We start from the raw sequence: 13,125 nt of genomic DNA on the forward strand, positions 1-13,125 counted from the left end.
GGTCCATCACGTTCCACCAAGGCTGCTGACTGGCAGTCAGTGTCCCAAATTACGTACCTTGATGGAGTTTTCAATAGGGTACTTTGTGGACAGTGTGGCCAGACCTTGATACAAGCATGTCTAGGTTTGGAGAATTATTTTTTTTATGCAAAGGGTTATTTTATTCTGTGAACACCTGCAATTAAAAGAAACTAATTCTATTCACTGAAGAAGTTGAAGGGACACTGACAGGGTATTTATGCTCGCCGAGGTTTTTAGTTGTACGTGACATATGAGAGCTCGAAATTCGGTTTCTTTCCGCCCGAAAACCGCCGATCAAGAACTGGCCGGTTCGAGTCTCGCTCACTCTCTTTTCCGCGGTCACGGGCCGTTTTCTAAGGTATCGATGCGACCACCAAATTTAATCAAAGTCGTGGGTCAATATTAAAAATAGAAAAAAATATGAAACCCATTTTTTGTGGCTTCTAAAAAGCTGCAAATACGTTGATTAAAAAAAAAAGTTTCACAGACAACCGGAAGCATTCTGTGCGTGCGTCGTTTCGCGTATCGTGGGACTCGCAGGGACGGCGATGGCAGCGGACGACGGGCGTGGGACCTCTATTTCAAGACTGTCGTTCGCGGTACTGGCGAATTCTGTCTACCTTTAAAAGAGAAATTTGGGACTGATCAAAGGAATTGGTATTCATCCCGTACGACACGCCCGACCACCAAGCCGATTTGCACGAAGACGTCGCCGAGCCGTCGCTCCCTTCTCGTGGCTGAAGACATCGCTCGCGCAAACGTCAAGCAGGACGTGTCTACTTCGAGTTGAATATGCACGCGTACGATTTCTTTACAAGGTGAGTATGTCGCCAATGCGTGGTGCATCCCGACTTCGACCTGGGAGTGTTTTTGCTAAAGGAAAATCGGTAGCAAACTTTCCAACTTACAGTTTATCGGCTGAATTATTACTGAGGAAAGAGATCCCCTAGTTTCGATATGCCCCAGTAGCTTAGTGGGAAAGACGTAGGATCGGGTTCGATCCCCCCTAAACTTTTTTTTATTTTTTTCATATGTTTTTCGATGTCTACATTTCTTTTCTTTTTTTACAATTATCACTGAAGAAACAACACACAAAAAAATAAGAAACAAATCTTGTGGACGACACGTCGCTGAATTAAATGGTATGGGATTTCCTTTTTGACACCTGCGAACTCAATGTAATCACTTTCCACAAAATGCAAGGAGCATATAAATCAGGTAGCGTCCGCTTTCCGAGGTGCCCGTAAATGGTCTACAGGAATTGCAGCCAGCCATTGGTCCCGATCCCGTTGATTTTTCGGAAACTCTGTCGCACAATGATGTAGTGATGTGGATTTTATGTGTGCGCGTGCAACACATATAGCAGCGGGGAAAAGGAGAAAGAGGAGGAATAAATCCAGGGAATGGAAATGGCTGCCCCTCGTTCATTCTACACGCAGTAGTAGCACACCGCTTATGCACCGCGATTGCAACTCTACAATGGCGACGAGGATGCTTCAGACTGTCTCCGGCTACAGTTCTGACAGGTAACTCCCTTGCACGAACTCACAGCCAGCCAGTGATCTACCAAACTGTGTTGGCTCCGAAGCTATAGTCCTACATTCCCACCAACAATGGCGTTGATCCCGGCTCCTCTGCTCAGGTTCGACTTGGACGCCACCGACGCCGCTAACATCGGCTCCGAATGGCGACGGTGGGTAACCAGATTCGAAAACTTTATCATTGCTTTTGACGTGAAAGATGACGCACGCAAACGCGCCCTTCTACTTCACTATGCGGGGGAGCGAATTCACGAAATCTCCGAGACTCTCCCTGACTTGCCGAGTAACTTAACATCCGGCCAAACGCCAGCGACTGTCGTGGCTGATTCCTCATCAGGCACCACTACAACCGTGAGCACGTATAAGGATCTCAAAGACAAGCTCGACGCCTACTTCAACCCACACATGAACAGTACGTTTGAAATCTTTCAATTTCGGCAGGCGAAGCAACTCGATGGCGAGTCCATCAGTCAATTTTCAATCCGACTTCGGCTTCTTGCTCGGAATTGCGGATTTGCTAACCCCGATTTCGAAATCAAGAACCAAATCATATTTGCGACAACATCATCGCGTCTGAGACGGACAGCTTTGAGGCAGGACCTCGACCTTACAGCCCTTCTGAAACAAGCTCGGCTCTTCGAAGATGTCGAACGCTCAACAACAGCAATGGAGACATCAACTAATGCCGCTGTCCACAATCTCGATAAAGAATCTCGCCAAGACCGTGCAGGCTATACACCAAGAAGCACTTCATCACCTCGGCGGAAGCCAAAACTTCGAGCACAACACTATCAAGATTCATCTCCTCAGTGCTTCCACTGTGGTGGCAGTTGGCCCCATGAGGGAGGACAAGCAAACTGTCCTGCCAAGTCGTCCTCCTGCAGAGCTTGTGGCAGAAAAGGCCATTTCAGAAAAGTCTGTCAGTCAGCCCACAAGCCCATACTTCATCTGTCACGTGACTCTGACTCTGACGAGAACATCTACGCCATTGGAACCGTTTCGGAGATATCTAACCGTAGCCTTCCACAAGCTTGTGTAGATATCAACAACACCCTCGTGCACTTTCTAATCGACACAGGTGCTTCAGTGTCAGTCATCGGGACTCACACCTTAGAAACTCTAAGAAAACCTGCTGAGCTGCAACAAGCAGGAGTTCGGATTTACGCATATGGGTCAAGCACGCCTCTACCCATCCTTGGCAAATTAAGCGCCACGCTGACATACAAGGACATCAGCATAAGAGAAGACATTTTCGTGATGGAGGGTTCAATGAGGTCATTGTTAAGCTTCGCTGCTGCGAACAGACTGGGCCTCATCAAAATCACGTACGCCGTGGATTCGTCCCAGCAAGCAGCACCTCTGAGCCCGAGCGCTGAAGCCACGTCGAGCTCCTTTGGGACACCACTCAAGGCCTTTCCTGAGCTATGTGCCGGTATTGGCAAACTAAAAAACATCCAAGTACATCTTCACGTTGACAGGGGAGTCGTTCCAGTCTCTCAACCTCACCGAAGAATACCCTTTGCGCTGCGAAGCAAAGTGGAAGAAAAAATCAGCCAGCTTCTATCCTTGGACATCATTGAAGAAGCAACAGGACCCACCCCGTGGGTTTCTCCAGTTGTAATCGTGCCAAAACCGCAAAACCCAGACGAGATTCGATTATGCATCGACATGAGATGCGCAAACAAAGCCATCCTTCGTGAGAGGCATGTCTGCCCTACCTTCGACGACTTGGTCATCGCACTGAATGGGTCAACGTAATTTACAAAACTTGACCTAAAGGATGGATACCATCAACTAGAACTTGACGAAGAATCAAGAATAATAGCGACATTTGCGACACACACCAAGCTCTATCGATACAAGCGCCTAATGTTTGGCATTAACGCGGCCGCCGAAGTCTTTCAGGAAACTATTCGCCAAGTCCTTAATGGAATACCTCACGTCCTCAACATCAGTGGCGACATACTAGTGTTTGGTAAAACAAAACAAGAACACGACGAGGCCGTGGAGGCCACACTTGTAAGGTTGAAAGAATGGGGCCTCACAGTTAACCCAAAGAAATGCCTCTTCGCACAGACGAGCCTGTGCTTCTTTGGACACATCTTCTCCGCTTCTGGCATTACTGCGGATCCCCAAAAGATTGCAGCATTTAGGGAAATTGAAGCTCCCACTAACGCGCATGAGGTTCGAAGTCTGCTTGGCACTGTAAACTACAGCGGACGCTTCCTTCCTAATCTCGCGGACCTTACACACCCCCTTCGGCTCCTCACCAAGAAAACTGCCAAGTGGGTCTGGGGACCAACAGAGCAGGCTTCCCTGGACAACTTGAAGGGAAAACTCTCTGAAGTACATAATCTCGCATTTTTCGATGGCACAAAGGAGATCATTCTTACAGTTGACGCATCCCCTGTTGGACTCGGTGCCATATTAGCACAGAAGACAGACAATATCATTAAAACTGTCGCGTACGCTAGCCGTGCTTTGACCCCCACGGAATCACGATACTCCCAAATTGAACGTGAACTACTTGCTGTGGTATGGGGAGTTGAGCATTTTCACCTGTACCTATATGGCAACACATTTCTTCTCCACACAGACCACAAACCACTCGTGTCAATCCTTACCAATCCAAGAGCCTCTCCCTCGGCACGCCTTGAGCGTCTCGCTCTGAGAATTCAGCAATATAACTTCAGAGTGGAACATACGCGTGGAAGCAGCAACCCTTCGGACTACTTGTCTCGCCATCCCTTGCCAAATCTTCCCGCTGATGCCAACCTGGCTCATGCTACTGATGCGTATGTCAACCTTATTGCTCAATGCCATCTTCCAAAAGCTATGACTAGCGCAGAAGTAGTTGAGGCCACGGCTAGTGACCAACATCTACAGGAAGTGATCGCTGCCCTCAAGAGCCCTGCCAGATGGCGCAACCCAGCTCTCAGGGACTTTGTGTCAATACAACACGAGCTCTCTGTGGCAGACAATGACCTGCTGCTGAAAGGTACTCGTCTCGCTCTACCCGCCGCTCTCCAGCAACGAGCCATATCTCTTGCACATGTGGGGCACCAAGGGATAACCAAGACAACCAAGCTCATGAAGCAGAAGGTCTGGTTTCCTCATCTCGATACTAAAGTGCAAACAGCTCTGAAAACCTGTATGCCGTGCCAAGCGACCATTCAGTACCGACATGCCGATCCCATCGCCATTCCAGAAAAGCCTAGTCGGCCTTGGGAAGCCCTCTCACTTGACTTCGCCGGTCCATTTCCAAACGGCAAATACCTGATGGTCCTTATGGATGACACGTCCCGCTATCCTGTCGTAAAGATATTGTCATCGCTCACCAGCCAATCCGTCATCAATAGCATCACCAAGATCTTCAGCATCTTCGGAATTCCAAAGGTGATCAAAACGGACAACGGAGCCCCGTTCCAGAGCCACGACTTCAAGCAATTCGCCCACACGCTAGGATTCCACCATCAGCGTATTACACCGCACTGGCCGCAAGCGAATGGGGAAGTGGAGAGATTCATGCGAACATTGAAACGGTTCATACAAGCGACAACACTGGAAAACAATAGCTGGACCTCCAAGCTGGGCGAATTCTTGATGGCCTACAGGGCAACACCCCATTCAGCAACTGGAACCCCACCTTTTAATGTGCTTTTCGGCAGGTCCATGGGATATCTTCTCCCAAGCTGCTCCAATGACAACCCACCTCAGAAGTGGCAAGACACAGATCTCCAAGATCGCACAAAACACAAGATATACGCTGACAAACGTAGGCACGCCCGGCCTCACAACCTCACTGTGGGAGACCGAGTTCTCTCCAAACAAAACCAAAGAAACAAGCTGACCCCAGCTGCCTATGATCCCAAGCCATACCAGGTCATCGATGTCAAGGGGACGCAAATTACGGCACGGCGGGATCACGGCATAATAACAAGAAACGCTAGTTTTTTTAAACCCATGCCCCCCACCACGAGCAAAGGATCCGAAGGTGACTGTGACTCGGACAACGCGTGGTTCAATGTCCACCTCTCTCAAGATGGCTGCAGGGGAACGCTTCCAGACCCGACTGATCGAGAAACCGAGCAACGCCTCGTTCGGGGGGAGGACGAAAGAGACCGATCTGTTGAAGCCCCTGCCCCTGATCCACCAGGAACATCGCGACCGATCCGTACCAGGTGCCCTCCTGCACGACTCAAGGACTACGTCTGCTCTTAATGGGCCTTTCGTTCTGGTCATTTGTCTGCTTCTTGGGGGGAAGTGATGTAGTGATGTGGATTTTATGTGTGCGCGTGCAACACATATAGCAGCGAGGAAAAGGAGAAAGAGGAGGAATAAATCCAGGGAATGGAAATGGCTGCCCCTCGTTCATTCTACACGCAGTAGTAGCGCACCGCTTATGCACCGCGATTGCAACTCTACAAATGCCACTTCTGTTTCGGACGCAGGACATGTGAGCCAGTTCTTCACGCAACATCTTGGGTGTATTCTTTTCGGAGCCGATCAAAATTCACCACGGGCACTCACTACTCATCTCCAACTCCTCAATATACAAAACAACTCATCTTGGAGTACAGAACAACGAGCGGAACATACATAACTGCAAAAAATCCCACGGCGAACAGTTCCCGTACGCCGCATGTCGTCTGCTACCGGGAAGGAGAAAAAAAAAAAAAAACACACACACACACAGTCGGGTGTAGCCACGTGATTTCCGCCACTCGCTCTCTTCTCTCCACTTCTCCGACCTCCGTCGGGTTTCGGTTTCGGTTTCGAGCAGTTGCGTCTTTTGGCTTTACTAAAAAAATACGCTACTCTGTTGCAAAATATTAATTGGGTAGTCCTCCGTCACCATAATGAAGCGCCTGGCAAAAAATTAAAAATAAATTTTGGTGGGTGTCAGTGTCCCTTTAATAACTTAAATTTTAGTACTGTATTGACTGAAATAGCCGATCAGCGCTGCACTTAATTTATCTCTTAGCCATTACCATCCAATCCGAAGCCAACTGGCCAGCCTGTCGCGCATGCGCACACGAGTCGAACCTCAATACAAGGTTCGACGAACTTTCCACTAAAAGGTCGAAAAAGTCGAACTTGGTCGAACTCGAACCGCGGCCGGTTCGCGACACCCCTACACCATGGTGCAACACTCTGCGAGCGCGACGCAATCTGGGAGAGAACTGCAACTATGGGTGTCGCGAACTTTTTTTCGAACCAGATTTTTTGGTCGAACTTTCGCGGTTCGACTGGGTCGAACCGGTTCGACGAACCTTCGACCTTTTCACCAGATTCGACTACACCTGTGCGACGGTCAGAAACCGCCGGCGGCGGCGCGCCGGTGTTTGTACCTCCGGCGGCGGCGTGTTGACGGCGAGGGGGTCAACGGATCGGCGGCGGCGTGGCAAACGGGTTTTCTTTTGACCCACTTTTGAATCAGTTTTCTTGACCCACTAAACGACATGCAGTTAGTGAAATCGCAACCCTAAATTATTTATCCCAATCCAAAATTCATTTCATGGTTTCTTTAAAAGTTCTGACTGATTTACTTTCAAAATTAGGAATATTTAGAATTTCAATACCAGCTCTTATACCTCTTGTGACGGCTTTTTGTTGGACCCTTGTTCCATGAATGCAGCAGTGGGCAGTCTGGTTAATAGCGAGTTCGTTTCACGGCACTCGTGTCCACGCGTGCCCACTCGCGGCGTAAAGCGAGTTCGTTTCGGCAGGCACTCCACGAGTGGTTGCGCTCTCCGAGTTCGTTTCAGCGGCGGCACCCCACGCGTGCATGCACTCGCTGCACCGAGAAAATCGGGCGTGCGCCAAAATGCAATCCCGTCATGCCTCGCTCCGGCGAGGCCGGCGAGGAGCGGGAGCAGACGACGAGGGTTCGTCTGCTACGATGTGTCGCGGAACCGAACGGGAAAAAAAAAGTAGATTTTCTGATAGAAATCGCGTGCCGCGGGCAACGGAATCAAACGCGAGCTTGAATTGTGAGCGTCTGCTAGTTTATGAAGGAAGCAATTGACATCTCGTGCTTTATTTGCAGGTTTTAGGTCGTTCTGTTGCCGTACACGCGCTAAAATATACCAGTGTGTCAACCAATGCTCAGAACAAACGCATCAGCGGCTTCCGAGATGTTTATCACCATCCGTGTGCGGGTGAAAAATTGAACATTTGTCGACAAAACTCCCCCAGCAGAAACCTCTGGCTGCCCAATAAGTAGGGGGCGGGGAGGGGGGGGGGGGGGGGGGGGGGAGGGAGAGGAGATCGGTGGCCGAGTGGGCTGAAGCCCACACCCAGCTCGACGCGCGTGGAGCGAAAGCTCGCGCTGCAGAACCCAGGGATCCTGGGCTCGAGCCCCATCCCTGCCCGTTTCGATCTGGATGAGCATCGTACCGGCGTGCGGTAGTGTATCACTACTGCGTGGTTCACGTTAAAGACCCCAGGTTAGCGGTTGTACCGCAGTGACTAAATTGCTCATCTACAGTGTAAACCAGTGTCGCCCCTACTGGCAGACCAACCTTACGCTCAGGGACGGGCAAAATACATGCAAATATGTATCGAAATACAAATACAAAATACTTCGTCAAAAATGTATTTAATTACAAATCTAATTACATTTCCAAAAAAGCATTTAACTACAAGATACAAATACAACCAAATGTACTTGGTCTGCTCCAAATACTTTTCCAAAAACATTCCTCAAAATCTGCGTCAGCGACTTCAGGGCACCTGCAACGGGTTTCTGGGTATCTCATTTTAATTTTGCATCGCACACTCGGGAGTTAGTGTGCGAGGCTCTAGTAACGTAATAGAAATATAATCACAAAAAAATGTAATCAGCGTGGACGTAATAGGTGAAAAAAGCACAGAGCTTCAAGCAGCTTTTTTTGTCGATTACATTTTGGTATAGACCAACAAAGAACCGATACGACCAAGACGTGCAGCACTACCTAGAGATTTTTTTATTGTTGCAACTCGCACCAGTTACGAAAATCTGGACGACCCGCGCATTTAGAATGTTCCAGACAAAAATATGAATGGAAATCAGGCTGGAAAGCATCACAAGTTGTCACAGGCACTAATTTAGCCAGTCTGCCTGTGAACGTCGATTTCGTCACTATTCTTGCCGTGGACTAGCGCCGTAATCACAAAGTCACTAAACGTTTGTGCTTGATTGACAGACACTGCATTCGGTGCAGAACGTAGTTTTCTTCCTGCTCTGGACAGTGGCAACAAATTTGAGGGATGTATTTTCGCCCACAAAATTGTATTTAATTACAATTGTATTTGAAATACCCACGTTTTAGTATTTAAATACACACGTCAAATACTTTACCCAATTTGTAATTAAATACAAATGCAAAATACACAAAGTATTTGAAATACGCATTTAAAATACTTGTATTTGAAATACTGCCCATCCCTGCTTACACTGTATAAATCACTAAAACGTCCAATTTGACTTTGACTTGCCCAATAAGTATCAGAGAAAGCTAAACAGCGACTTTACCCGAGGCTTGAACACCATCATCACGTTTAACATTTACCTACGTCAGCTAACTTGCCCCGTCGTATTTTGTTCGAGAAAGCTCTCGTTCTCGACGCCCTCACCAAGGCTAATATCTAATCCACCTATAATGACGATCCGAATCGAAAGTCCCAGTTTTGCTGGATATTCCAACAGGCTAGTTTTAAGCCGTACCCTTTCAGTGGTTCACGCATAATACCATATTCTCAAAGGGATCAAGCTTCTGCTCGGACAGCATCATCAGTTTTCTTCGGTGTAAACGGTTATAAGAATTGAAAGATGGCAACCAGCTGCTTTTTAGACAGCTGGTTGCGGAAATTTACGCCGTCTGTAACTATCTCTACGGCAGCTGAGCTGCTTGAAGTCATCGCAACTATAAACTACAGGTTGCAGCGACCAACGTTTGTAGATAAACGTTGGTAGCGACTGCACTCTCGCATTCCCACGCATCACTCCGAACAGAAAGGCGCTAGTTTCGGTTTGAAGTCGGTACCTTTTCTACCACATAGATGGCGGCAGCATCAGTCTTCCGCACTCGGTGCATTTGGCGGGTTCGTTTGAGTCCAGTTTTCCGTGCTACACCCAGAGTTCGGCGGGTGGGAGGGTCTTACGGCCCGCTAGGTCTAGCGGACTCAGCGGGCGCCGCTTCCGCCATGATGTGCCTCCCGGCGAGTGGGTCCCCATTGACATGCGATGTATACGCGTGTAGGTTTTGCCATTTGCGCTTTTGTTGGCGTAAGGAGAAAGTCGAAAAATCAAGCATCTTGTTACGTTAATCATACGTTAATCCTAAACTTACCTCGCACAGTCGAGAACTCGGCTTCCAGTCAACCCTTTTTGGTTTCCCCGATCTTGTGCCTTGCGCGGTTTTCTTTTCCTTGCGGGAACCGGTACATCCTGAACCCCTTTTTCGCGTTGTTCAAGCACGCAACGGCACTGCAGCCCCCCATTTCTTTTTCATCTAACGTCTGGCAGAGCGCAGCGCAGAACGATCATTTTCATCGTCGTCTCTCGCTCCATGGACTCTAGCGAGCCGACTGCCGGCTCGAGTCAGTAGGGCAAACGGGTTTTATCAGCCGCCACCAGCCTTACACCAAACAAGGGTGAAGCTTGCAATTTAAGTTTATAATTATAATGCAATTAAATGCAAAGGTGCAATCAAGCTAGACGGCAAGGCACATCATGGCGGGTGCGCACAGTTGCCAGACTGTTTGATCAGTGCTGCCAGACTGGCGGCTGGATCAAAGAACCGCCGAACTCTCCCGGTATAAAAGGCTCTGGCTACACCCTGCGAGTGCGATGCATTCTGGGAGAGCTCGAACGGTGCCAGTGCGTGTGAAACGAACTCGCTATAAGGCATAGAGATCATACATACTAACTCTAGAGGAAAAGGTCCGCCATTTTCCCATACATTCTGGCTGCCGCAAGCGGCGGATCATGCAGGCAGACCCTCGGGGTCCCAAACACGGTTACATCATCAGAGCAGTTTCGTGAACTTCAACAATCCACGAACTTACAGGTGGAAAGATATTCGCGTTCCTTTCGAAGCTTTCTTTTTACATAGCGCGCAGATGTACGGCCTCGCGTTAACGCTAAACTAAACCATATACCCGGCTTCGCCGGTGGGGCGCGGGTGGGCGCGGTTGAGGAATACGAAACTGCGCAACCACCAGATTTCCGAGATTTCGACAGAAGGGAAGTTAATGCAGCGTAATGACTTTAATGCTTTTTATAAGCGTTAGAATAGCTCAGAATTTAGTTTACAACGTTAAATTATCACTGTTTATATCGCTGAGAGTTCTCACCCTTCGCGTTTACCATGGCAACGTTGCTTTCTTTCTCTCGTGTTCTGTCGCTCTCTTTTGCGATTGTTCACTCGGGACCCCGGGTGTCGGCGCACGGGATTTGCCACTCCTCCTCACCCACCTTTACCCCCGGCCGCCTCCACCTTTACCCCCCTGCCGCCTGTATGGCTTTGGCAGAGCAAGGCCGCCGTGGAGGAAGCGAGGGGGACATTTGTCGGAGGGAAGTTTCCCCCCGGGAGCTTTGACGGAGGGAAATTTCCCCCCGACGGCCGGAAGCGGAGCGCGGCACGATTTGCCGGAGTCGTGAGTTTTGTCGTATCCTGTTTGGACAGGCCTTCAGACGGGGCAACTTTTCCAGCAATTTTGAGGTTGCTTGCGGGTTGTTCCCTAGCTTTCCCTAGATCGACGCGAATTGCTCAGGTCCGGCTCGAACTGCAAGTGGGATCCCGGCTTAACCTCGAACCGCGCGCCAAGGTGAGGCGGACCTACTCTCCAGCCAGGACGTTCGCTGGTTGTCGTACAATGTTGCCAAGCGTCTCTCGCCGAAGCGCACACCACTGAGCGCAGAAAGAAATTTAAAAAATAACTATAAAACGTACACGTGTCGTCTTCGACCGTGAAAGAGCACGGATAATTAAATAAAATGCTTAAACCGGTAACAAATCGAAAAATTTCAAAAAGATCTAAAGTCTTAAGTAGGGGTGTCGCGAACTTTTGTCGAACCGGATTTTTAGGTCGAACTTTCGGGGTTCGATTGTGTCGAACCGGTTGGACGAACCCTCGACTTTACACCAGATTCGATCGGTTCGACTTTATGGACACTGTGGCCAGACCTTGTTACAAGCATGTCTAGGTTTGGAGAATTTTTTTTTATGCAATGGGTTATTGTATTTTATGAACAGTTGCAACTAAAAGAAATCAATTCTTATCACTGAAGACGTTAATAACTTATTTTTTCTTGTACTGTATTAACTGAAAGAACCAACCAGCGCTGCCCTTGATTCATCCCTCAGCCATCACCATCCAATCCGAAGCCAACTGGCCAGTCTGTCGCGCATGCGCACACGAGTCGAACCTCAATACAAGGTTCGCCGAACTTTTCACTAAAAGTTCGAAAAAGTCGAACCTGGTCGAACTCGAACCGCGGCCGGTTCGCGACACCCCTAGTCTTAAGGCACTCTTCAGAATCCGCCACAAGTCGCATGGCCTTTGCATCAACGATGGCTGCGCTCGAGGCAGCTCTGGCTTCCACAACATGCAGGAACAGAGGCTGCGATCGTTATAGAGTCAGCTCCAACCCTTGAAGATGTCCCGTCCTACAATATGTGATGCTACGATTCTGTGTGGATACCTCCTCCTGCGTTCCGAGACAGCAAGTGTGCCGCTAACGTTAGCCATCGGCGATGCAGCAAACGGCACCATCTTGTCATCGCGCACCCCACTGAAGTGCCCCTGGCGCACCCCAGCATGGCGGAAACGGTACAGGGCGCCAGCATCGCCCAAAACGGCAGCGCACAGGAGCCTTTCTTGCAAACGTGTATAGCTCCTACGGAGCAGACAACGCTACTAGAACACTCAGTTGGGAAACTCGCCGTCGAAACTTAGGCCGCTGGCGTCCACCGAGACCGAGCTAAATACGACAACAGCGCCACTCTTTATCATTTGTCTGTACTGTGGTCACCTTGAGCTTTTAGAAAGCATGTTTTTGCGTAAAAACAAACGGAAATGACTCCTTTTCAGGAAATTTTTTGGAGTATAGTGCAAAATGAAGGGCGCGTGATGTTTTTATAACCTTTAGTTTGCAAAGTTTTGCGGAACAATTAATATTGTTTTTATACAACCGTGCCTCAGCGGTCCTTTCAGGTAGCGCGTCCCGACCTAGGTGCATTTTAACTTCGGTACTCATTCGCGGCGCGTCCGCTGGGGCGGCGGGGGTGGCACCCCTGTAACCTCTTCCGCTGTATCTGTTTCGGCGCCAAAATGACCGATTAAAGCCAGAACGGAAGTAATGTGTAGTTCCTCGAGTGGCCGCTGCGGGAGAAATGGCGGCGTTGTGTTCGCCATTAGCTCGGTTCTGGTGGACAGATTGGGGCCACTTTTTTCAGAGCAGTCTCTACGGCAGTTTCCCAACTGAGTGGTTCTAGTTACGTTGGGAGCAGAGTAGCGCAATCCTTTGATCAGCGTGTTCCGCCGCCAACATGGCCGACAGAGCAGCTCGGCGCAA

The 13,125-nt window shown here is 49.2% G+C and overlaps 1 protein-coding gene across 1 annotated transcript; it reads left to right on the plus strand.

Annotated features, from left to right (window-relative positions):
* The first annotated feature begins 4,397 nt into the window (after positions 1-4,397).
* LOC120848105 (uncharacterized protein K02A2.6-like) lies at positions 4,398-5,783 on the plus strand. Its single transcript, XM_040220039.1, has one exon. The coding sequence runs from the start codon at positions 4,398-4,400 to the stop codon at positions 5,781-5,783; it is 1,386 nt and encodes a 461-aa protein (XP_040075973.1).
* The last annotated feature ends 7,342 nt before the right edge of the window (positions 5,784-13,125 follow it).

The sequence above is a fragment of the Ixodes scapularis genome, unplaced genomic scaffold (genome assembly GCF_016920785.2).
Source record: "Ixodes scapularis isolate PalLabHiFi unplaced genomic scaffold, ASM1692078v2 PGA_scaffold12__126_contigs__length_90152505, whole genome shotgun sequence".
NCBI lineage: Eukaryota > Metazoa > Arthropoda > Arachnida > Ixodida > Ixodidae > Ixodes > Ixodes scapularis.